General features: G+C 41.5%; 1 protein-coding gene and 1 non-coding gene across 4 annotated transcripts in view; both read right to left on the minus strand.

Moving 5' to 3' along the window:
• Positions 1-26,374, minus strand: part of LOC136252625 (uncharacterized) — a 60,078-nt gene extending 33,704 nt beyond the window's left edge. The window contains exons 1-8 of one of the 3 annotated variants that reach the window (XM_066045140.1): positions 19,090-19,328; positions 18,834-19,035; positions 17,788-17,921; positions 8,718-8,878; positions 7,050-7,339; positions 6,173-6,319; positions 3,052-3,190; positions 187-508 (exon numbers count right to left, since the gene is read on the minus strand). In XM_066045140.1, the coding sequence (XP_065901212.1) occupies positions 7,171-7,339; positions 8,718-8,878; positions 17,788-17,921; positions 18,834-18,933 (564 nt within the window). In that variant the 5' untranslated portion in view covers positions 18,934-19,035; positions 19,090-19,328 and the 3' untranslated portion in view covers positions 187-508; positions 3,052-3,190; positions 6,173-6,319; positions 7,050-7,170. The other 2 variants (XR_010699739.1, XM_066045141.1) reach the window with 2 other exon arrangements.
• On the minus strand, positions 3,302-3,374 carry Trnak-uuu (transfer RNA lysine (anticodon UUU)). The gene has a single exon. It is a non-coding gene; the product is annotated as a tRNA-Lys (tRNA).
• Positions 26,375-26,731: the final 357 nt, after the last annotated feature.

Consider the following 26,731-nt stretch of genomic DNA (forward strand, 5'->3'; position numbering starts at 1 on the left):
TTGCTAGCATAGCATTTATGATGATACTGATGATGACGAGTGGCTATATTAATCAGTATTGGAATACCAAAACAACCAGTACCAATCGATACCAAAATTCGCAATATCGGTTCAGATTTGATACCAATCTGATTATTGGTGGAACACTAATTGTAATAATCAATAAATATATACACTCCTAGCTACCTGTAAGTTGTGTTGATGCTTTCTTGATTAGTGCTACTACTATTTTAACTTGAACTGATTATATTATCTTGATCTGATCATGAGCTAATGTTGTCTTGATCAATATTAATATCTTCATCAATGGTTTGTTCAAGGTTAAATATATCACTTTGATCAAGGTTAATATTGTATTGATCAGAGTTAATATGTTGATCATCAGATTGACCTGGTATTCTTTTCTTCTCAGATGATTTAGGTAGTTCAAAGCTGATCAAGATGATCAAAATGGCAATCAATGTAGTGAGGTCAAACATGAAGTGATGATTGAGTGGCCATCCATTACCTGTGGGTCAACAGAATATCAACTGATTTGTACCACATCAAAACAATCAAGATAGTCGAAGACTTTATAGCTAGTTATACAAATCAAACTAGAGATCATAAGATGATAGTTCCATCATCAAATACCTCTTCACCGATGGTGTTAACTATGTATAGTGTGAAGTCTAAATAAGGAGGTTCCACTGTAATGAGGAACATCTCAAACCACCACCTAAGACAGGTTAACTGGGTGGTTGCAGCTAACCAAATGTGAGTGGAAATCCAAATAATCAGTTTTGGTCCAACACAAGGAACTCCTTACCAAAAAATACGAGAATTGTTTGGAATATATCTCCAACATGTCATCACGGCTACTGTAGACAATCTTCTTGGTTTCCAGGTTCATGTTCACAGAATGGCAATACCCAGAACCCAAATATCATGCACTATGACAGTAGTGTATAGTAGGGACTACAAAGGAGTAGGCGCGGCCCACAAAACAATATCACCCAAAAAACAACCTCAATTTCCCCTAACGACAATGAGGTAGTATTGGTTTGGTAAAACTAAGCCCAAACAAGCTTTCAGATTGACCCAAAACGCTTTCAACAAGTTGCTACAGAATTTTTAAAATAATTTATTTAACAGAATTTTCTACTGACTGAGTAAGTGAGTAAGTAACTGACTGATGCCTTCAGACAAGCGTAACTCAATAATGGCTAAGGCTAAGGGCTTGATTTTTTCACTGTTTGACATCGCTTCGGCCCGACAGGTGCCTTTTGGCATACCGCAGTACGTACAATGCATTCTTCATGGACTTACCGGTGTCCTCCTTTGTGTACCATTCATCTTTGCTGACAGTAAAAAGTGTTGATTTGGCAATAGCAGGTGATGGCTTCCCTTCGTAATGGAAATCGTTCGTATTTGTCATAGTGGCTATTTTGATATCAGAGCTGCTTTTCAAACAGTTCTTGATACCTACTGCTGTGTAATGGGTTGAACATAGCCGACAACGAAGCATAATGGATACTTCACTTCTCAGATGATAATTGTTATACGTAACTGGGGCGTGCAGCACCATTTCTTTCGGTATGCGTGGATTGCAGAGGTGCTTTTCGAACAGTTCTTCATTCGAAACGCTGCGTAACGGGTTGAACATAGCTGACAAGAAGCGTAATGGATACTTCACTTTTCAGACGATAATTGGGGCGCGCGGTGCCATTTCAGATGCGGTATGCATGGGTTCACCAGTCATAATTATTACTTACAAAAAAAAGTTAACAAACAAGTACACAGAAAAATTTGGAATTTTCAAGACCATAGCACATTGATAAAAAGTACTGAAACAAGCTGGAGTAGTGCATGGTATTAAATCACGGTAAAACAATAAGAAGTGTTATATCCCTACTGTGCTCAAGATACCATAATGGAAATGCACAGTAGGGATATAACACTTCTTATAGTTTTACTGTGGATTAATATCATGCACTACTCCAACTTGTTTCAGTACTTTTTATCGATGTGCTATAGTCCCTACTCTAGTTGAAAATTCCAAATTTTTCTGTGTACTTGTAAATTATAAACATGATATATAGCCTCTGATAGCAACATCCACAGTTAAGTTGTGGAACCCTCCAACACTGGACATCACATTACTGAGATTTAACTATCACATGCAATTGTTGATTGTAGTTATTTATTTTAATTTGGTTGCTGAAATCTTAATATTATGTCTGAGAGTTTAGTTTATTGTATAGAAAAACAATGTTTGTGACATTGACCAGATGATGTAGGCAGTCCTAATACATGACACATTTCTGATTGGTGGGCTTTAGCTATATTGTCATTAAAGCAGGCATTACTGTTAGTCCCTTTTAAAAATAACCAGAAAAAAAGCATTAGATAGCAGCACACTGAAAACGTGCAAGCTTTATTATGGATACATCCCTAAAAAACTGACAAGGATATGAATTGTACAAATGAAATTAGAACTTTTAGGGAATCTACGGTAGATACACACATTGGAAGATAAGCATTGTTAACCTTTGTATAAATGGCTACCATGTTTTAAAGACATCCAAATTCCTGTAATTGGTGAGATGCTTCCTTGCAGAAGTGGGGAGTGTGCACTCTAGCTCAGGGAACAGAGGTAGTTTACCAGTGTTCATGTTGTGTTATTACACAACCAAGTTGTGCAGGGCTAGGGAAGTGCAACTTGTGTTGAGAAGGTTTGTAAGGGCTCTGGAACACATATAGCAGATACAAGATGGTAGCTAAAAGTTAAGCAGACCTAAATTCTCAAATATGTACACTAATGCTGTCACAACGTAACTCTATTTCATAAACACCTCACAAAGTCCCCACATTAACAGGCACGAGGCAATCACAATCTTTTAAATATATAAAAGTTTCCAAAGTCTACAGTACATGTACTTATGCTCACAATCGAACATAATGTCATGTGAGTAGAGAGACACACATTATGAGGAAAGTAATTGTAATTTAATAGAATTATAAGTCACTGTAATTACTATCAAATACTGTACATATCTAATTATTGCTCACCCCTTATCATTCCTAGCAGCTATACGAAATATGATAACTGGCTTTGAAGTGGTGTCGATGTGGGCGTTGGTCAGTTGCCCATGTGATACAACACACTGCAACAAGGGACCACAGTACACCCTAGCAAATACCATAATACCTGTAGAAGGGAGAAGGTCAGCAAAGACAAGAAGTGAATCATGTGATGTTACCATATATGGTGCCAAAAAAGGTGACTGAACAGTGAGGAGATATAAAAAACAACAACCTTAGTCCAGTAAGGGATTTGAACCCTTGACCCTCAGATTAAAAGTGTGATGCTCTAACAACTAAGCTAACTGGGCTGCTTATGGGATCATGTGTCAAACACGTTGTTGGTTTAGTTTGAACAGAGGTCCTTGTTGTTGGTATATTGTATACTAACACAAACACAGCCTTGGGGCTCTAAAAAAAAGGGCACTGCCAAGTAAAGTAGGATCAGTCAAACAAGCTTAGACAACATGACTAAGGACTGATATCAAGTTGCAGCCAAGTGAATCCAGTATTACCCATTCTCTTTGTATCTAGCTATAACCATATAATAAAACTAGAGCAAATACACATGCAACTGTTTTTAAATTGTCATTTGGCTACTTATTTTTGTAGCGTATGATTTTAAAAATGGCTGAATGACAATTTAATAACAGTTGCATATGTATTTGCTCTAGTTTTATTCTATAGCTATAGCTAGATACAAAGAGAATGGGTAATACTGGAATCACTTGGCTACAACTTGATATCAGTCCTTGTTCTTACCTGTCATGTTGAATAAGCTTATTTGACTGATCCTACTTTGCTTGGCAGTGCCCTACTTTTACAGCCCCAAGGCTGTTTTTGTTTTAGGGTATCACACATTTTTGTCACTGAGCAAGACCAAAAAAATAAATGCAAAAATAATAGCTAGTTTCATACAAGCCACCTTTGGATATCACAACAGCTTCAACAGTTATTGTGTGTATTACATCATAGCTTGGGACATGAAGTGGCAAAACCAAAGAATGTAGTTTGGTACAAGTAGGCAGGTACTTGTCAGTGTTGCAACCTAAGTAGGGTCACGGTATGGCTTCTAGGCACCATTAAAACCATCAGTGAACAGATTGAGTAAAGGCCATTTCCCGGCAGGTGAGAATGTGACCCAAACTTCTTATTATACTGGATTGTCCCTTGAAATGCACAAACAAAGCTGTATTGTGGGCTGTGTTAGCTACTTCAGATCCATTATTAAATAACAACTGAACAACAAACACTTACGGGAATAGCATGCGCGATAGCAAGTTCATTGAGGTTACTACACTGATCGTGTTCACCTAGCGTTGACATTTACAGTCAAATTTACACCGAGTTCACCAACTGTAAATAAACACTACTGCAGTTAGATGTGTCTTAAATTTAAGATAGGGTTCTAAAAGACCACAAAATAAATCAGTAATTAGCGTAGGTGATGTTATTATCCTATGAGCACACGTATGGAAATTAACTTACCATTTCCCAGAAAAATGGCAGGTCATAATCGAGCAAAACTACTTCATATGTTCAATCACATATCAAAGATTGCCCCACGAAGTGCAAGAGTGAATGAATCAAACTTTGAGAAAATTGCTTATGGTGGCTCTCACAAGAGAGGTGGAGTTCCAAGATTTGTACTGAAGAAACTTAACTAGCCAAAGAATTTGTGATAACAAATCCAAGGCTGTAGAACTATCACAGTCTAAGATATAAGAGTTTAAAAAAGGGTGGCTTGTGCTAATGAGTATGTGAAGGAGAATACGACGTTTTCAGCAAAATTTCATGTGGCATTACTAAAATATAACAGGGATTACTTACTTAGTAATATGCTTATATAACAATATACCAAAGGTTTTGTTGTATCACAAGTTTTTTTTACAAAACTATAGTTTTAAAGGTGGGTTTTAGGTGTGCATTCTATTAGAGCTAGTCGTTCGTGTAAATAACTCATTGTGCACCCTACTTTCCTTAGTCGCGCGACTCATTACCATGAGTCTTGATGTTTTGTTTGATTTTTAAGTGCTAATAATCACTCATATATACTTATAACTATTTGGATGTGTAATTGGTAATAAACGACTTACAAAAATCCCACAGATCCCTTAGTACATAAACTGACCTGGAAAATCAGGACACTATAGTAACTATGATACCCCCTACAAACAGCCAAATAGAGGATATGCATACCAATAACATTCTAATAAGCACATGATCTTTTTGATGGTGAATGAAGTGTGAATTGATTCATAGCGTGGCAGTATCAGTGCTTCATACAGAGTGGTGATTTCTTCTACCCAGGAGATAGTGTAACTGGCAAGCAAAAGCCTTCCCGTAGCGTCAGTGGCGAGTTATAGTCTTAGCAAAGTTATCAGTGTTTCTTACGGAGATTTGATTTGTTCTACCTAGGAGATAGTACAACTGGCGAGAGAAAGCCTAATTTTAATTATTCATTTTTCTTTCGAATAATATAGTGCACATATCCTCTATTTACTTCATTCTGTCAAGCAAAATAGCCTACCTCATTTCAACCTGTTTTTTTTTTTAATAACAGAGAAATTTTTGAGAGTTTTTGTGGATTAGCAGTTGGTTGTGAAAACTGCTTTGATTCAATTCTCACAATTACTCAATCAAAAAGGAACTGTTTCTGTGTCTTAAATGTGTGAAAGAAGACGCGAAGATTAAAGAAGACAGCGTGATGCTGACAATACATTGGTTGGAACAGTATCATCTTCTAGAATTGTTGCTCTTCATAATGCTAATGGGTAACATATGAGAGACACTGCCATGAAAAAACTAAGGGAAAACCATGTTTGGTAAAGGGGAGAAATGTTATGTACATGAGGCCAACTGTCATGATGATTAGCCGCAATGTAACTAGCTATCAAATGTATTACGTAAAGCACTCTTGATGTGATTTAATCACACTAACTCGGCCTCTCTATGAATGTGATTATCTTGTACAAACTTTCCACTTTCAACACACTAGAATTTTCCCCTTCTAATTCTGTATGGTATGTATAGCTGTAATTCATATGCTATTTCTAGCTGATTTTCATGCTATTAAAACATAATGGTGTTCTATCTGATTACCACTGACCTGGTTGGGCAGTAGGCTGTGGCTTCAATCCCAGATAGACGGAGTACTCAGTTATAACCCAAGCTGAGGTCTGAGGTGGTTCCCATGACAAGTGAGCACCCCCCACACTCTTGCTGATCCTAATAGCTGATGGTGCTCCGGGGAAACCTGTAGAGCAAACTTGTATCAGAACTGACATTATTTAGGACATACAGTGTAAAGCCATTTGCACAAAAATTGATTTTATTGAAACGGTAGACATATAAAAGTTATGTGGTAGAAAATTCTGCCTACAGGAAGATATATGAATATACAACAATGGTTTATCAAACAAGAAGTAAACTGCATTGCTGAACAAGACGGCTACAACTTCACCAAACCAAGCTTCACAAACAGTATTATTTTTTGAAATTTTGATATTTAGATAGCCATAGCCACCAAAATTTGGTGTAAAACGCTTGTACACAGGTGTGCACTAATAAGAATTACCTAGCATATAGGTCTTGAACAGAGGAGGTTGGTCACGCGTCATTCATCTCGTGATCTCAAAGAAAGGGTTGAACTAATTCAACCTTCACACCTCTTCACATTCTAAAACAGTTTTTATATCCATACCAGAGTGTCCCAGCATCCTTACAAAGCTTAATACACTGCTTTCCTAGCTGCTAAACAAGTCTTAACACCTAGAACAATGTTTTGTTGTATAATTTTACATCGTAGGCTTATGACCTCCTCTGGGTCTTGAAGGCAGTCACCTCACTAAAGGGACCATGTCCACACTGGTTAATGGATGCTACCCTAAACTTGTATGTACTACCCAGCAACAGCTCTTGTTTATGAGTCACTGTGATACCACTATCACCCTAGATACAAGCACGGTGCTTAATAATCCGGTTACCGTGCAGACAATTGCCTTGATGACGTCAACATCATACCAACGAGGTGGCTCTTCTGCTGTTTGTTGTTGTCCTGTTGCTGGAGCAACTGTAGTTGCCTCAGGCTGTGTTCCATTAGCTTTCTTATAGCCGCAGGTAAATTGTATTGTTGTATCTGGAGCAGGTAACAGTCAACTGATGGTATACTGGTCCATTGTAGCTCCAGTGAAGTGGTACCAGCTCTGACCAGTTGTACCCTTGTTGGTGCAGGAGGGATCTCCGTCTCCAGAAACCATAGGATATTACAGCACACCTGTGTAACCATGGATACCATGTATAATGCAATACTACTAGGGCTGAGTGATACTGCCATTTTAGTATCATGATCGATACTAAAGCCACTATTCATGATATTGAATAGTTCACAATACTTACAAATAAGTCAATCATAGCTGGTGCCACATAGTGTATTGCTCAGCATTCCTGCAGGAAGGGGAAGCAATAAAACCCGGAATACGGAATAACGGAACAGCGGAATAATGGAATAAGCGAAAATTACATTCTTAATATTTTACTACTATATATACAGTCTATAGCATTTATACAATACTCACCTCGTAGCAATTCCACAGAGAATCACTAAGGCGATCCTCAGGGCGATCTTTAAATAGAACTAGCACAAAACTAACCACTCTAGAATAATCTAACTAAGCTAAAATACTTTCTAATACACTTTACTACAAAATCACTACAACACTATAAGTTCTTTCTGCTACAGCTACTTATACCAGCCATCACACACAAGTAACTGCCCGAATTTATTAGTGACAACATTCCATCCTAAGAATTCTTCTCTGAAATAATCTACTTTGGCTAACCTGTTAGTTACGCCAAACAAGCTTAATGTAAATTCAAAAGGTTATAAGTGCTGTATTTAGCTGACATCACTTTGTGCAGCTTGATTCTAATAAATTCGGGCAGTTACTCGTGTGTGATGGCTGGTATAAGTAGCTATAGCAGAAAGAACTTATAGTGTTGTAGCGATTTTGTAGTAAAGTGTATTAGAAAGTATTTTAGCTTAGTTAGATTATTCTAGAGTGGTTAGTTTTGTGCTAGTTCTATTTAAAGATCGCCCTGAGGATCGCCTTAGTGATTCTCTGTGGAATTGCTACGAGGTGAGTATTGTATAAATGCTATAGACTGTATATATAGTAGTAAAATATTAAGAATGTAATTTTCGCTTATTCCGTTATTCCGTATTCCGGGTTTTATTGCTTCCCTGCAGGAAGTCCTTATATGTGATAGCAAACTAGCCACTATCATCCTTGTTTACAGTAACAGTTATTGTAACACATGCTTTGAGGTTGTTATGGTGTTCACACCTCTCTGCAGGGGAAACCAGATGGGTGGACTTTATCATTTACAAGGATTCTTAGCCAACTACTGCATCACAAATGGATTTTTAATGACTGTAATGTACAGGCATGGTATCACGATAGTTAATAACAAAATATCGCGATATCGATACTTTCAAAATATCGCGATATATCGCTAAAACGGTAGTATCGCTCAGCCCTAAATACTACTACATACACAACACACACGTTACCCCACAAATGGCAAATGGCTAATACCAAACACCCAACTGTAAGGTTAAATCAATACATTTTAAATCCAAATATAAGCCACACCTGGTTATTCCTGTTTCTTGTACCCATCCCTGCCACTCCAAATTAACATACATCCTGGTATCCACAGCAGCACCTGTATGACCTAGCTGCCCTCGGGCATGACACATCTTCATTGTAATGTTTCTCAGGAAATGCTGGACACACCTCCCACATGCAGGTATCTATGACAACAAGAAGTCAGTCAACCATGTTACTGTGATACATCAACTACCTGTAGACCTACTATTTAAAACTGAATATGACTGTTCTATTAGATCATTTGTCAGGTCAAAGTTCCAAGATGAAGGGAGCTTTGCTAATAGCATTCACAATGGATACAGTTAAGGGTGACTATGAATATATAAGACAAATTAAAGGAAAAATTAGAAATTTTAAGTTTGATTAGGGATCATAGAAAAACAAAGTAGGGAGACAAGGGAGGTTGCCTATACCTCCAGATATACTAGTGAACATTTAATCCCTATACCCAAGAGCAAAACTAAATTAGGGATTAAATGTTCACTAGTATATCTGCAGGTGTAGGCAACCTCCCTTGTTTCCCTACTTTTTTTTTCTATGATCCCTAATCGAACTTAAAATTTCTAATTTTTCCTTTGACTTGTTTGTTTACTTTTTTTGTAACATTATTATGACTGGTGAACCACGCATACCGCATCAAAAGAAAGGATGGCACCAGAATTAATGTTTTTGTCTGAACGCACGCCCCAGCTATCACAAACTGCTTCAAAAGTACAGTGGCCATTACGCTTCAATTTCAGCTATGTTCAGCCCGTTACACAGCACCACAGACGAAAAACAGTAAAAGAAGTCCCTCTGCAACAATCCTGTCACCACGAAAATACGATTCACTCGCCCCAAAACTATCAATTACTGCCTCGTAAGTACAGCGGCTATATTACGCTTCGCTTTCAGCTATGTTCAGCCCGTTACACAGCATTACAAACAAAGAACAGTGTTAGAATCATCTCTGCAATCAGTCCAGTCACCACAGAAAATACGGACGATTCCCGTTTACAAATGTACTGTAGAGAAGCCATGCATCGCGCTACCGCGAATCAACACCTTTGGCTGTAAGCAAAAACAAATGGGACACAAAGAAGGACAAAGGTAAGTCCATGATGCGTGCATTGTACGTACTGCGGTATGCCAAAAGGCACGTCTATGGGACAAAGCGACGTCAAACAGTGAAAAAATCAAGCCCGTAGCCTTAGCTGTTATCGAGTTATGCTTCCCTGAAGGCATCAGGCATCAGGCAGGCAGGCAGGCAGGCAGGCAGGCAGGCAGGCAGGCAGGCAGGCAGGCAGGCAGGCAGGCAGGCAGGCAGGCAGGCAGGCAGGCAGGCAGGCAGGCAGGCAGGCAGGCAGGCAGGCAGGCAGGCAGGCAGGCAGGCAGGCAGGCAGGCAGGCAGGCAGGCAGGCAGGCAGGCAGGCAGGCAGGCAGGCAGGCAGGCAGGCAGGCAGGCAGGCAGGCAGGCAGGCAGGCAGGCAGGCAGGCAGGCAGGCAGGCAGGCAGGCAGGCAGGCAGGAGGCAAAAAGTAGGTGAATTTCAAAATTTTAAAAACTCACTGTACATCAAAACATTCAACTTTTTACTTCGTTTAATGAAGGTTAATAGCTTAACCGCGGTTAGCACCAGAAGAATCACGCAAGCCTCTAATAATTAATAGTCGCGTGATAAGAAAAGGCGCCAATTCGTGGTCTCGTGACTGAAAGTGACAACGAGTGGTAAAGTTTGAGATGGACAACAGCGAGATTCCGAAATCAAGTGGGAGCATCCCGGTGACTAGTACTGTATCAACATCCAATTCGACTACTCCAACGACGCTGACTACAGTGAGCTTAAGACCTTAGGACGTTCAAGCGATTGTTACCGGTCTGGCCTCTAACCCGAGCGCCCTAGCCGCGGTGGCCCTAATGATTCAAACAGATCAACAGCCGGCTCTACCGACAGGTTCGTCAGCGTCGTCGCCCAACAGGAGTCAGACTAGTAAGTTATCACACCACCTTGCCTACCACCGGAAGTCCCCACAACCCAGTTACCGACTACCACCTCTCCTCCCTTCACACAGGGAGTGAAATATAATTTAGATTCCCAATGGCTTAGAATATAGGTATCTTTGGCCCCCTCAACTTACATAATTTTATTTTGAGGCTTAGGCAGGATTGGTAATAATTAAATAAAATGGTGGGCTCCAAAAAAAATATATATATATTTTTTTTAGGTATATAACCCGTAGTCGGGTAGTAGCTAGGACTGAATCAGCGGGGACAGGTGGATGGGCAGTCTAGTCAGTCCAGGGCTCAGTCACATGCCCCAAAACTTGGCAACGATGCTCATACAGTTCAGGAAAGACAGGCAATACCTCCCTGGCACGGTCTGGAACTCAGTCATCTACTTCCAAACCCTCCCCCTCGGGGAAACTCAACCAACCACAGGAGTCCCAGGCAACCACTATCACACCTACATCAGCAGCACAAACACAGAGCTACCTGAGTAGCACACAGACATGAGCTACGTCGGTAGCACCTCACAGACTTCAGCTACGTCAGTAGCACCTCACAGACAGGAGCTACGTCGGTAGCACCTCACAGACATGAGCTATGTCGGTAGCACCTCACAGACAGGAGCTACGTCGGTAGCACCTCACAGACATGAGCTACGTCGGTAGCACCTCACAGACATGAGCTACGTCGGTAGCACCTCACAGACATGAGCTACATCGGTAGTACCTCACAGACATGAGCTACGTCGGTAGCACCTCACAGACATGAGCTACGTCGGTAGCACCTCACAGACATGAGCTACGTCGGTAGCACCTCACAGACATGAGCTACATTGGTAGCACCTCACAGACTTCAGCTACATCAGTAGCACCTCACAGACATCAGCTACGTTGGTAGCACCTCACAGACTTCAGCTACATCAGTAGCACCTCACAGACATGAGCTACGTTGGTAGCACCTCACAGACATGAGCTACGTTGGTAGCACCGCACAGACATGAGCTACGTCGGTAGCACCTCACAGACATCAGCTACGTTGGTAGTGCCTCACAGACATCAGCTACGTTGGTAGCACCTCACAGACATCAGCTACGTTGGTGCCTATGGCACCTCACAGACATCAGCTATGTCAGCAGCACCTCACAGACATGAGTTAAGTCAGTAGCGCCTCACACACACGAGCTATGTCGATAGCATCTCAAAGACATCAACTACATTGGTAGCACCTCACAGACATCAGCTATGTCGGTAGCCCCCTGCAGACTTCAGCTACGCCGGTAGCAACTCACAGACATCAGCTATGTCAATAGCACCTCACAGATGTCAGCTACGTTGGTAGCACCTCACAGACATCAGCTACGTTGGTAACACCTCACAGACATCAGCTATGTCAGGAGCACCTCGCAGACATCAGCTACATTGGTAGCACCCCACAGACATCAGCTACTAACAACACCAAAATGTGCTACAACAGTAGCACATGTACACCACACGAACCATGTTGGAGCACACCAATGCGTGTTATATCAGTAACACCTCCAAGAGCTACGCCATCAGCACACCAAGGCACAAGTGACACACCAAGAGGTGAGCCATGTCACTAGCATCCCTGAACACAAGGCACACTAACTACATGGTCCCCCACCGCATCAATCTAACCCAACCCATGTACCCCAATCAGGCACTCCTTCAGACACCACTTCAAGTGCAAGCAACATTAAAACCACAAGACTGGGGTAGGTAGAGGTGGCAACTTCCTACCTTAACTCAGTAATTCTCCATCCTAATCCATTTCCCCTCTACAGGTTTCCAGAAACTAGGTGTTCTCCCAACCTCACTGCAGCTACAGTCAGCTACAATCAATCAATTTACAACTGAGTACCAAGGAGTATCAGCTCAAGCTGCCGACACGGCAACAGCAGCACATGTCACGTCAATCTTGGTCCAAGTGACACAATCAGTGGCAACGTCAACAATTAATTGGACAACTCTAGTAACAGCAAATAACTCCCATGCAATCTCAACCTCGTGGCTCTACGGTGACACACCATCAGCATCAAACAGCAACGTACAGCTCACTGAGCCAACAAACACCCTGGTCTCCATTGGGGCAGGCCTACCACTGCTTCCAAAGAAACTCATCCGACAAATCAAAGCAGGAGAATTCATAAACTTCTGTGACCTACTTCCACGACCTCCAGCCACCTTTGACATGAACCAGATGCCAATCCAGGCACTTCTCCAACTCCAAGAGGTTGAGAGTCAAAGGAAACTCATACCAGATTTCCTCACCTGGTCTCAATGTTTTGCAGTTTACACTGCAGTACTGGGGACAGACCAGCCCTAGAGGCTACCAGAGCTCATGGCCTATCAATATAAAATAGCCAAATATGCCAGGAAGTATAGATGGCCCTCCTGGGTCGTGTACGATATGAACTATCGTCAGGAGGCAGCGGGCAGGCCCACCCTCTCATGGGCAGAAGCAGCTGGGCACCGTGAAGCAAAATTTTTCTCACAATGCTTCACTGGGATGGCCAAAGACCCTAACGAAGCCTGGTGCAGAACCTGCCAGTCGCTTGACCACTCGACATCTGGATGTCCAATGACACCTCGGCAAAAGATCCCTCGAAGAGAAGGAGAGTCAGTTCGCTCCAGTGGACAACCACTGATATGCTAAAACTACAACACAAAGGGTTGTGTATACAACAAATGTCACCGCCGTCATATCTGTCTTCATTGTCAGGAAAATCACCCCCGATCGAAGTGTCCACATCGCGAGGCAAATCGTAAGCCCTAACGGAAGAAAAGTCATCCCATGGCAGACACAGAACCCATAACTGAAACCACTGCTTTTGTTAACGGCTAATCACTACTAGATATCCCATTATACATGCTTGTCTATATCCGTCTTTGTTTTATCAACATAATCAATCATCATGATGTAACACCTCACCAACCTGGGGCAACATGCCCTATTATATCAGCATCATCATATATACACACGTACCTACTTCCACAGGTCCTGCAGCAGCACCACCTGGAAAGAAGTACCAATACACACAGCAGCTCAAAAGACTAGCATCCAGGAAATTGCCCCCCGGTCCACCTCTACCACACTACACAACTGACATTGTATCACCAGTGGTGATCTCATTCTGGCATGAACACCTAAGGCATCACCCAGATCACTATTTTTCCCAATTAATACTTTCAGGCTTAAAAAATGGATTCTCCATTGGCTTCAAGCCCAAATCACAGCTTAGATCAGCAACAACCAACCTGATCTCCGCACGGGAACACCCGGAGGTGGTATCCGTATACATTCAGGATGAGGTGTCACGTGGACACATGGGACATGTAGGTCCTACAGAAATGGCAAAGCAACTGAACATACAACTGAATCCACTTGGTGCTATCCCTAAGAAAAACAAGCCAGACAAATGGCGACTTATTATGGATCTTTCCTCGCCAGAAGGATCTAGTGTCAACGACGGCATCCCCAAGGAGGACTGCAGCCTTCACTACACATCAGTAGACCTTGCCGTCGAACAGATCAGACACTTGGGACCTGCAGCCTTAATGGCAAAACTGGACATTGAACAAGCATACAGAAACATTCCTGTCGCCCCAAGCGATCGAAGGCTGCTGGGTCTAGAGTGGCAGTCCCAAGCGTACGTGGACAAGGTCCTACCATTCGGCCTCCGCACCACTTATATTCTCTGCAGTGGCAGATGCTCTCCTATGGATAATGATATGGAGGGGCGTCTCCTGGGCCATCCATTACGTCAACGACTTCCTAACCATCGGGGCACCTAACTCAGAGGAATGTCAGCAAAACATGGCTCTCATGCACGAAACATGCGAACAAGCAGGCCTCCCACTAGAGCCATCAAAGACGCAAGGTCCATCGGACAAGCTCACCTTCCTGGGAATAGAGCTGGACTCAACAGCTATGGAGATTCGTCTACCGGAAGACAAATTGGTTCACGCCCTCGAAACTCTAGCTCAGTGGCAAGTCCGAAAGCGTGCCTGCAGGAAACGAGACCTCCTTTCACTCATTGGAGTGCTCTCTCACGCCAGCAAAGTTGTTCGAAGTAGCAGAATCTTCCTTCGGAGACTAATCAATCTCTCCACGACAGTAGAAGACCCCAGTCACTTTATTCGCCTCAACGCCGAGGCGAAATCAGACATTGAGTGGTGGTTTCAGCTCATTCGACGGTGGAACAGCCATGCCATGCTGCCACCTCCACTAATGCAAACGTTCACACTAGTGTCCAACGCTTCAGGAAGCTGGGGCTGTGGAGCTTTCTGGGGTCGCGACTGGTTTCATCTCCCATGGAACAACGCACTTCAAGATACACATATCTCCACCAAGGAACTGGCTCCAATCGTACTAGCTGCAGCCATATGGGGCAGGGCCTGGCAAGGACACACAATACATGTACTCTCAGACAATACAGCAGCAGTGGCAGCAATTTATAACCGTACATCGGCACTTGAGGAATCAGCACACCTGCTACGCTGTCTGGCATTCCTTACAGCCCACCATCAATGTGAACTAGTAGCTCGTCACATACCGGGTCAACACAATGTACTGGCGGACGCACTATCTAGGAACAACGTAGAATTATTTCGCATGCTACACCCACAGGCACAACCCAGGCCAGTAATCCTCCCGGAGCAGCTCATCAGGCTCCTAATCACGGAGCAACCGGACTGGATGTCACAGCGTTGGACAGAGCTGTGGACAGCTACCTTGACTCTGGTCTAGCTTCGTCCACGATAAGAACATACGAAGTAGGGATAAAACACTATTCAGCACTTTGTGAACACTTATTCACACAACTCACGCCGACAAACAGAGCCACTCCTCTGCAGATTTGTAACCTATTTAGCCAACATCAATATATCACATAACACCATTAAGGTTTACTTGGCGGGGGTGCGACAGCTGCACATCCGAAGGGGTGAGCGGATGCCGTCTACAGATGACATGCCACAGTTGAAGCAAGTCCTGAGAGAGATAAAGATATGCCAGTCAAAAGTTGGTGTGACTAACCGGCAGCCCCGCCTCCCCGGAAGCTCTACTGAGAATAAAGGTTGCTTGGGAGCAAGAAGGCCTTGACAAGGACAAGATAATGCTCTGGGCGGCATTCACCATGTGTTTCTTTGGTTTTATGCAGCCAGGAGAGATATTCCTGGGCACGGATGGCCCCTTTGATCTAACAAGAGACTTGACGCCACAGGATATTGAAATTGACAGCATAGAGAACCCCCAACTCCTGAGACTTCACCTAAAACACTCCAAAACAGACCCTTACACTGAAGGCTCAGACATATTTGTATTGAGAATGCACGATGAGCTTTGCCCAGTGTCAGCCCTCTTAGCCCGGCTAACTCATCGCGAAGCTGACCGAAGAGGTCCTCTATTCTACTTCCAATCAGGTTCACCTCTGGTTCGCAGCACCTTCGTGATTCATTTTAAGGAGGCACTCTCAGCAGCAGGAATTAATCCAGCAAGGTTTGCGGGTCATAGCTTTCGAATTGGTGCCGCAACCACAGCAGCACAAAAAGGCTTATCCGACTCCGCAATAAAGCAGCTGGGGCGGTGGAAAAGCTCTGCGTACCAAAGATACATCAAACCGTCACCTACAACTTTGGGCACTCTGGCAAGCTCAATCTCTACTGTGACACCTCACCAGGCGTGTCAGCTAAGCGTCTTATCGCCACCACCCAGACGACAGTGACAGCTGAAACCTTGAGACTCCTTCACAGCTAACCCAAACGCACTGATCATGAAGCACAACTGCATTAAGCTAATCTAGTCTGTAATCATGCAATCAATAAGTAGTCATAGCTATACATGCGTATATATACAACGACCTATACCCAGGTCACTGTCCCAGATATATAATCCACGACAGACGGGTGGTCAGGTCCTGTCCAATACATGATTATGATTATGCACGGCCGACACATCGAAGAGCCTGATCAAGGCGCTCATAGTCCATTTATATTTAGTTATGCCAGCTGGAGCTCAATCAAAAGAATCACAAATAAGCCTATACCATAGATAATATAATACATGCTATATCATCTAAGTTGTTTTTTTTTTAATTCCTTTTTACACACTAAAGGGTTCCTAGTATATAGCTACAACCCCACCTTGGGCATTCTTTGGGCTATGGAACTCACAGCCACAGAAGCTCGAGTCAGCTGCACAAGGGGCCAACAATGCCTATCGAGCCATACAAAAGACATCAAGGCTCAAAATACATGCAATGGAAGCTTTGAGCCCGTTCTGCACGGTGACAAATCACGTGGCTACGATCCACACAAAACGCAGCCGTTAATGGACAACAATCTGACCACTTGCCAAATAGATAGAGAGGTATAAAGGTGCGCAGGCAACGTACTACTGAGATCATACTTCATACACAGCACTCCCATGATTCGGCAGAAGTGTGCTAACCCAAGGTACAGCATCGTTATAACAATACTAATGCATTCCAGGTGTTTTTTTCGGGTAAAACTTATTGCAAGACCATTTTTTAAGGTGCGAAAATCCACGAAACCATGATTCCCTACCAACCCCTACTATATAAAAATTCATTCTATTTCAATACTATAGTATGTTCACGTTGAGCTGAATCCTCGAAAACATTTAATAACTCATGGATGCAATTACACACGATCTTGAAATTTGGCTCATTTGTAGTACTGCTTGACCCGCTAAAAATAATTCTAAATTGTTTTGTTCAAATGTTTGACATAATATTTACGACCAATCAAAATTTTCACAATACATTTCCTATGGGGAAGCCATACAAGCACAGTGGCCATTACAGCCCTTTCCCGAACTTTTAATAGAGCCGAACCGTACGTGTCTGTTGTTGACACCTTTGCTGTTACCAATAATCATCTGGTTGGCCAAAATGTTAACTCCGTTGAGAAAAAATCCACTTTTAATTTTTAGCTGTTTTTCAGACATACCATAGGACACACACACACACACACAAACGAACACACACTACACAAACAAACAAACACAAACATACACAGTCTCACCTCACTAGAGTATCTCCCATATTTCACCATTCCTCCAAATATCAATAACCTCACTCCATCACAGATAAAACCAAATGCTGCACAACCACTTGGCTTCTCCCCTCTAACTTGAGGGGCAAACCACTGTCCAGTGGCTATGAGTAATAATACAATACATGAATATATCAAAGTTACACAGAGGTGTGGACATCTAAACTTAGTGATAAGCACAAATATCATCCATTAAAAAGTATGATGTCCTATACAGGAAGATTAAAATGTAGTGTCCTTTAAGAGGTTAACTGTACAATGTTCATTATGCAGATATAGTTCCACTTGGTACCAGGGGGGAAGGAATTAGTTGGTATGAGGGGGGGCTGGGCTGACCCAGAAAAAAAAAGATCACAGCCAGCTGACAATAGCTGCCCACCTCACCAGCTACCCATTTATAGCTGATAAACTATATAAAAATCCTTACATAGCTCGCTACACACTGCTCTAATAATGTGACTGCTTTATTAGAGTGACTGCTCTATTAGAGTATCTTGATCATTATCATGGTTTTCAGCCCCACTCCAAGAAGGATAATTTCAGCGTGATATCATTCTGAGGGGGGGCTTCAGCCCCCTAGCTCCCCCCTCTCTGCCGCCTATACTTAGTACAATATTTGAACAAAGCAATGTGTCAACCATCAAGTATACATTGAAGGGAATTTCTATGGCCACATTATAAAGGTAAAACACACCAAGATTATACTCTACAACAAGGGGGTGGCACTCCAATATACCCTGTACTCCGATCTTCGTCCTCAGTCAAAGTGGTCAAACTCGAAAAATAAGCTTTGACCCTTGACTTACACTAAAATCTGTGCTTGACTCTTGACCAAATTTTTGTAAATTTTCAGAAAATTATGGTTATGTTCTAATTCAAAAAGTATCAATTGTGGCATTCACTTTACAATCGAACTTGTCCTTTGACCTGCTGCAAATTTCTTGCTTGACTTTCGTTTTGACTGAGGACGAAGATTAGAGTACAGGATATATTGGAGTGCCACCCCTTGTCCTCACACTGCAAAGCCCAGTACCGTAAAATCATACGGGCATTGTTCGTCCATAAAGAAACTGAAAGTTGTTGTAACAAATGTTTACGAGCCTGTTTGGTTAACATGTTGAATGGCTTCCCTTTCCTTTCCAACCACCACAAACCAGCTGCTCCTCAGTCACGCCTAGCACACACCACACACTGCTGAACTACTTGCTAGGCTGTGTTCTAATAAACCTTCTTGTTAAAAGCAACATCACGTGCAAATACTAAGCGCCGTACCTGTGTTCAAGACGTGCAATAATATCTATGGTGTAATTCATCCACAATTCCATCGTTACCACCTCCGAATATAATTATCAGTTCTTTAATGGCTACCGCCTTGTGACCGTGCCGAGCCCGAGGGGCGGGAACATTTGTCGATACAATTTTCTTCCATTTGATGTTCAGCAAACTGTTCGTCGGGGTTGATTCCTGCGCCAGGTCGTCCGCCATCTTGAATTTACGCACTGAGCATGCGTGTTTTCTTAAAATGTGCATTAAATGGAATGGCGTCATCAGCATGATCGTTACACACATGTAAATGCAGTGCCTAGTTTGACTAGCCGGTTTTTAGGCTACAAAAATGAGTTCAGTATAGCTCGGGTCAGCTATTATCAGTTAGCTGACAGTTGTATGTCACTGACACCTGATCTGAAGTGGGTAAACCAATGTACAATGAAATGACTCAATTGCTTACTGGTAGCTGCTAGCTAACTGAATACCTACATACTGAGAGCCCAGTAGAATCAAAACCGGGTGTTAGTAGGCTGAGCATGGCTGCCTAGCTACATACGTACATAATAACACTGCTATCAGGTTTTTATCAGATCAAGAAAGCATGTAAAATTAAATACTGTCACAATTAAAGCTGCACCAAAAAAAGTTGACACCTGGTGTGCACTATGAATTTTTAAAAAGATTTAGATTGGAGCTAACTAAAGTTTATGCAACAAGGACCCGGATCAGCATTGGAGGTGTACAAGATCGAGATACTCTAATAGAGCAGTCAGCTAACTACTCTAATAGAACATTCACTGGAAACATGTAGTTGGTTCTGTTATGGAATTTTTCCAAATCTGCCTGCACCTATACATACTGCATTGGTCTGTTTAAAAGGCTTCATTCATCTACATGTGTAGTTAATATGTATAGCAATACTTAATTCAGGTACACAATTTCCATTGAAAATGCTTTCAGATTCAATCTTGTATTGTTCAAATTTCAAATTTTTCCACTTTCAACATTATTATTCTAGCATACACCTATTCAGTGTTGTGCAATTGTGAGAGGGGTGCATCATGTACTTGGTTGTCTGTACCTACCCAAACTTTTCCATTAGCAAAATGCTTCAGAGAGCCATACCTATAATCTAAAGGCAGTATATAAAATATCTACAGGCTATGAATTTTATGTGGAAATGTCTCCAAATTGCAGTATTTTAGCATCTATTTTTCAAAATTTTTCCTTGGGGGGGGGGGGGGGGGGGGGGGGGGGTTGGATGCCCCCAGACCCCCCCCCCCAGTTCCAGCATGCTTTGCACACCTCCACCCAAGACATTAGTACCTTGAGTTAGCCCTCCCCCCCCCCCTTTTATAAATCCTAGATCCGCCCCTATATGTACCAGTTTCATGTGTTTAAGCACAGTGTTCAGTACCTTAGTAGCTAGAGGAATTCGAAAATCACTGAGTGGCACTGTGGCAGCTTATAACCATGCTAAAGTGTGAGCTCTGTCAAGATTATCAGTGCAGCTAGTGCAGTCTCTCCTTCCACTAGGACAAGGTATTTCATTTGGTGATGAAATTCATTCATTTGGTGATGAAATTCATTTGTTGCCACTCAAGCATTCATGGGTAGCGTAAGCCAGCTATATTTTTGTTCTTAATTTATAATCAGCTGCTCATGGATTACCTAGCTATCTGTCTCCAGGTATTGTTTAAGGCAAACTGCACAAGTCTGCTACCTTCTCTGCTAGCACTGGCCAACCTTCTGGACCAGCCAGACTAGGTTATAAATAGTACTACAGTAGTAGAGTCTTTTAGGATCAGAGTTCTGCAATGTCACATGCATGCAGTCACTAAATTGTAGCAGCTTGTTGATTTTCCCCATAAAATACTTTAGTAAAGCTTAAACGCTGCTACAATTAAAATGCTATAACAGAACTCTCTCTAAAGAACATCCAAATTGACATTATTGTATTGCCAAGTACCATAGCATGAGGCACTAAGTAATTTTGTAGTTTTGAACTTTCTGTATATTTGTAGTTTTGTTTGTCTGCAATGAAAATATAAATGATATACGGTGTTGTGCAGTGGATGATGTGCTGAATGTGTGGTAAGGTTGTTGCTAATTCCACTACATATTTTTGCCAAATTGGTCTAGTCATTGTTCAACTGTGGTAGCAGCCTTGCAAAGGGATTAGCACTCATTGATTGACCACACAAACAAACTTGGCCCAGAGGCACCAGCCCGCTTGTACTTGTCAGCTACTATGATGGGAAAGTGCAAAATGTATGTACTTAAACATGTTTTCCAGTGTTACCATTGGCTTGTGGGATCCAAGAAGCCGCGCTGTATATTATAGGTTAAGGAACTATAGATATATCTCATTCCACCATAGCCAATGCAATTCACCTGGTCCATACACGCAATTTACATTCCATTCAAACCGATCAATGTATACAGTATAATACATACAAGGCATACCATGGGTCTATAGGGGTCATAACTCATTTCAACTATTAGGAGTAAAGGCCTACTCCTGTGATTTTCTAGGTACCAGTGAAAATTTTGACATTCAAATTTACATTGCAGGTCACTAAAATGTATTCGTCAAAACATACAGTCATTCAATTCTCCATCACATCTTTTTTTTTGTGCTCTAACTAACTAACTATTGTGCATGTCTACAAATTTGAAATTTATTCCTTTCATGTTTACTGTACCATGATAATGCTTTTGACAGATCATTCTGAAAACAATTCCTTAGCAGAGCCTTCTGGATTCTTGAGCACATATAAATTATTATATTGCTGGCCATAGTTGCATTTTGGCAGAATTTTAGAATAACATGTTTCAGATCTTAGGTCTGACTTGTAACAATAGACCTCTTGAAATTCAACTTCAAAGTTAAAACCATATCATAGATAAAGGCTGATGATGACAACTGTCTTCACCAAGTGCATTGAGTTGCTGTCAAAATTACTACTTGCAATGTGGAGGCATGCTTCAGATAGAGCATGCTCCACATGTGTACCAATTGTGCTTTGTATAACATTTTAAATTTGTCCTGCTATTACGTCTTGTGAACTCCTAGTGATCATGAGCACACAAGTATATCACTACACATCTTGTGTTAAGTCTCAATGCACACAGCTAATAAGATATAGTGATTGTTCATTATCCCTACCATGTACTGTTGATTGTACAAGTAACAGGAGAATAGAAGCAGCTAGGGTAGTAAAGGAGTGATATGGATTACTTGTTATATAAGCCTGTATGTGTCACCAAAATATAAACACACTACATGAATACACAAGTTGCTACATTAACAGACTAGCACACTGGGTATGTTTTGGATGGTTTACAATCACTGGACTAGACTAGTGGACTCAATTATTTTTTGTCATTTTTAGCACATATTTGGGCAACAGGTTATACGTAGCTATTGCTACATTGAAGTACAATATACAGGTGCAGGGGCAGATCCAGGAGCTGTCAAGGGGAGGGGCACAAACAGGCCAAGTTGTAGACGGTTGGGGAGAGCCAGTTTCTCTAGTTCAGTGCTGCATTTGAACTTGAAGCAGCAAATGATCACCTCTTAGTAGTGTCCCACTGTTGTTTTTGCCACTTTTGGTCTTTTCAGATGGTTAGTGAAGTCTTAAATACCGTTTAAAAGCTCTGAATGTCTTTTAAAACAACAACACGATAATTGTTTTTAGAGGCGCTTAGTACACACGAATTTGCTGTGTAACAATTTCAGAGTTATTTTTACTGGTTCGCTTTAGTTTCAAGTGAATTTGTAATAAATTCTAAATGTGCTCACTTTCATGAGTTTATAAACTGATCTTGGCCTGACATAAAGTTTATAGCTAGCTATTTTAATCAAAACTATATGCCTGGCTCCTCACAAGGTGAGGGGAGGGGGGGGGGGGGGGGGGCATTTGCCCCAAATGCTCCATCCTGGATCCGCCATTGAGGTGAACCTGTCTACTTGGTACTATCCATTCATCTTAGGATTGTGTGTAATTCTCTCTTGACATAATCTCTATTATATGACTACCACTAGTACTCATCATATCGATACGGGGGGGGTCAAAGGGGGCTCTTGACCTCCCCTCCAAAAATTTTTAGTATACCAAGATCGAGATACTCTAATAGAGCAGCCACTCTAATAAAGCAGTCACAGTATTAGAGCAGTGTGTAGTGAGCTATGTAAGGATTTTTATGTATACTTAATCAGCTATAAATGCATAGTTGGTGAGATGGTCAGGTATTGTCAGCTGGCTGTGACCTTTTTTTTTTGGGGGGGGGGGGGGGGGTCTCATCTTACCAACCAGACAATGTAGTGCCTCAGCTCATTTTGACCTCCCCTTTCCATAAGTCTGGATATGCCCCTGTCATGAAGTACATACAAACCATACAGTACATACAAACCATACAGTACATGTTGTAGTAACCATGTATCAAGTAACTTTTTTTTTTCTAAATATTTCAAGGCTAAAATTTTTGCTGATAACCCTCAAAACCGTGAAATCAGCAAAAATTTCCCCCTCGAAATATTAAGGCTATACGGTACATGAGACTCTGATAATGGCTAAGGCTACAGACTTGAGTAAGACATTACTTTAGCCTGACAGGTGCCTTTTGGCATACTGTAGTACGTACAATGCATGGACTTACCTGTGTCTTCCTTTCTTTGTGTCCCATTTATCTTTGCTGACAGCACTAGGTGTCAATTCACAGTAGCGCTGCATGATGGCTTCCCTATACACATTGATTGCAGATGTATGTCCTTCTCGTGGTGTCCTTCATTTCATTTGTAATGTTGTGTAACAGGCTGAAAAGAAGCAAGCGTATAGGTCACAACTTGTCTCACAAATTTAAATTTTAATAATTTGTAAATATACGTATTTTTAAGGTTTCACTGTAGTTACCGGACTCTCATGGTGGGTGACAACTCACTCTGTGGTGGAGGGATGTTTCCATTAGGGAAGATGAACTGTCTGGAATGAATACAAGGTGTGGATGGTACATGGTCAATATTGAATAATGCCTTGAACAAGTCATCCACAAACTTCTGTAGCACTTTCTACTACAAGTGAACAAAACAGTAACAACACAGCACACACTTCACACAAGTTCACCATAGCATACAATATTCTGGGGAAGAACACTTCTGTGACTAGTTTCTTGCTCAGTAGTGGTGACATGACAGGATCATCCACATCAACATGTTTAAAGAGATGCCAGTACTTTTGTCCTTCTTCATTACTATGAGGTTTGATCGGAGTATCTGGTGTTGTCACCAACGTGGCAGGGAATTCAGTAACTAACAGAGAAAAAACAAAATAATAATATCAGTGACAAGTAAACTGTAGTTATGGACAAGTATCCTGATTATCAAGGTGTCCTTATTAGTGAGGTGTCCTGATTTCAGAGGTCTAAATGTGTGTACACTAATAATGGGACCATGGACAAGTGTCCTGATTATCAAGGTGTCCTTATTAGTGGGGTGTCCTGATTTCAGAGGTCTAAATGTGTGTACACTAATAATGGGACCATGGACAAGTGTCCTGATTATCAAGGTGTCCTTATTAGTGGGGTGTCCTGATTTCAGAGGTCTAAATGTGTGTACACTAATAATGGGACCATGGACAAGTGTCCTGATTATCAAGGTGTCCTTATTAGTGAGGTGTCCTGATTTCAGAGGTCTAAATGTGTGTATACTAATACAAATGGGACCATGGACAAGTGTCCTGATTATCAAGGTGTCCTTATTAGTAAGGTGTCCTGATTTCAGAGGTCTAAATGTGTGCATACTAATACAAATGGGACCATGGACAAGTGTCCTGATTATCAAGGTGTCCTTATTAGTAAGGTGTCCTGATTTCAGAGGTCTAAATGTGTGTATACTAATACAAATGGGACCATGGACAAGTGTCCTGATTATTAAGGTGTCCTTATTAGTAAGGTGTCCTGATTTCAGAGGTCTAAATGTGTGTATACTAATACAAATGGGACCATGGACAAGTGTCCTGATTATCAAGGTGTCCTTATTAGTGAGGTGTCCTGATTTCAGAGGTCTAAATGTGTGCATACTAATACAAATGGGACCATGGACAAGTGTCCTGATTATCAAGGTGTCCTTATTAGTAAGGTGTCCTGATTTCAGAGGTCTAAATGTGTGTATACTAATACAAATGGGACCATGGACAAGTGTCCTGATTATCAAGGTGTCCTTATTAGTGAGGTGTCCTGATTTCAGAGGTCTAAATGTGTGCATACTAATACAAATGGGACCATGGACAAGTGTCCTGATTATCAAGGTGTCCTTATTAGTAAGGTGTCCTGATTTCAGAGGTCTAAATGTGTGTATACTAATACAAATGGGACCATGGACAAGTGTCCTGATTATCAAGGTGTCCTTATTAGTGAGGTGTCCTGATTTCAGAGGTCTAAATGTGTGCATACTAATACAAATGGGACCATGGACAAGTGTCCTGATTATCAAGGTGTCCTTATTAGTAAGGTGTCCTGATTTCAGAGGTCTAAATGTGTGTATACTAATACAAATGGGACCATGGACAAGTGTCCTGATTATTAAGGTGTCCTTATTAGTAAGGTGTCCTGATTTCAGGGGTCTAAATGTGTGTACACTAATACAAATTGGACTATGGACAAGTGTCCTGATTATCAAGGTGTCCTTATTAGTGAGCACATTTTACAATTAGTTTTGGCAGATCATTAATCAGTACACTTCAACACATATGATGACACTACAGTTGAGGACAACCCATGGGGTTTTCCCAACCAGATAATTAATTAGCTTCTCCAATAGAGGCCATTCAACTTGATTAGTTATGATCATGTATCTTTTCATTGAGCTAGAGACTCCATTGGTTGCCAGTACAGTCTCAGATTCAATATCGTTCTTTATGTGCAATCTATAAACAGCTTCTTGACCCTCCAATTGAATTTAGTACCAGTACTAAGATGTGAGAATCAATGTGCTAGAGTGGATCGCTGTAGACTGACAAAAACTCAGAGATGCTGCTGGAAAGTTGTGGAATGAACTTCCAGAAGGAGTAGCTACTTCATCTTTTTTGCTACAGCCTAATATTATTTTTAAAACTCTTCCTTAAAATTACGTATGTTGTGTGTCTGTATATTCATGTAGCATTTGTATGTGGTTATAATAATTTATGTACAACTGTGTAAGTCAAGGGCAGAGGAGACACCTTTATTTAAAGGGGGCTGGGGTCTAGATTGGTGATAGCATGGCCTAGCTGCAAGTTGAAGACTTTAAAAAGTAAAAATCGAATCAAGCAATCAAAATCGAATCAAGTGATCAAGACATGCTAGAAAGCTAGGTAGAAAACAAAATAAGAATTTACAAAGCTGTGTTAAAATTATCAAGCAATCAAGTTCCTTAATCCATTTTCAGGCGAAATCAAGCAATCAAGGTAGATCAAAAATTTTGATCCCGGTTGCAGATGGTTCTACCAGCCCATGTATGGACTCCCCATACCAGATGTGCAATAAATAAGCTAGAGAGTGTACAGAGACGTGCTGCGCGATTTGTAATGTCGAATTATTCTCGGACAAGTAGTGTCACCGATATGCTCAACTCACTGAACTGGAACAGTGTGGAAACTCGAATTAA

This window comes from Dysidea avara, chromosome 4 (assembly GCF_963678975.1).
Source record: "Dysidea avara chromosome 4, odDysAvar1.4, whole genome shotgun sequence".
NCBI lineage: Eukaryota > Metazoa > Porifera > Demospongiae > Dictyoceratida > Dysideidae > Dysidea > Dysidea avara.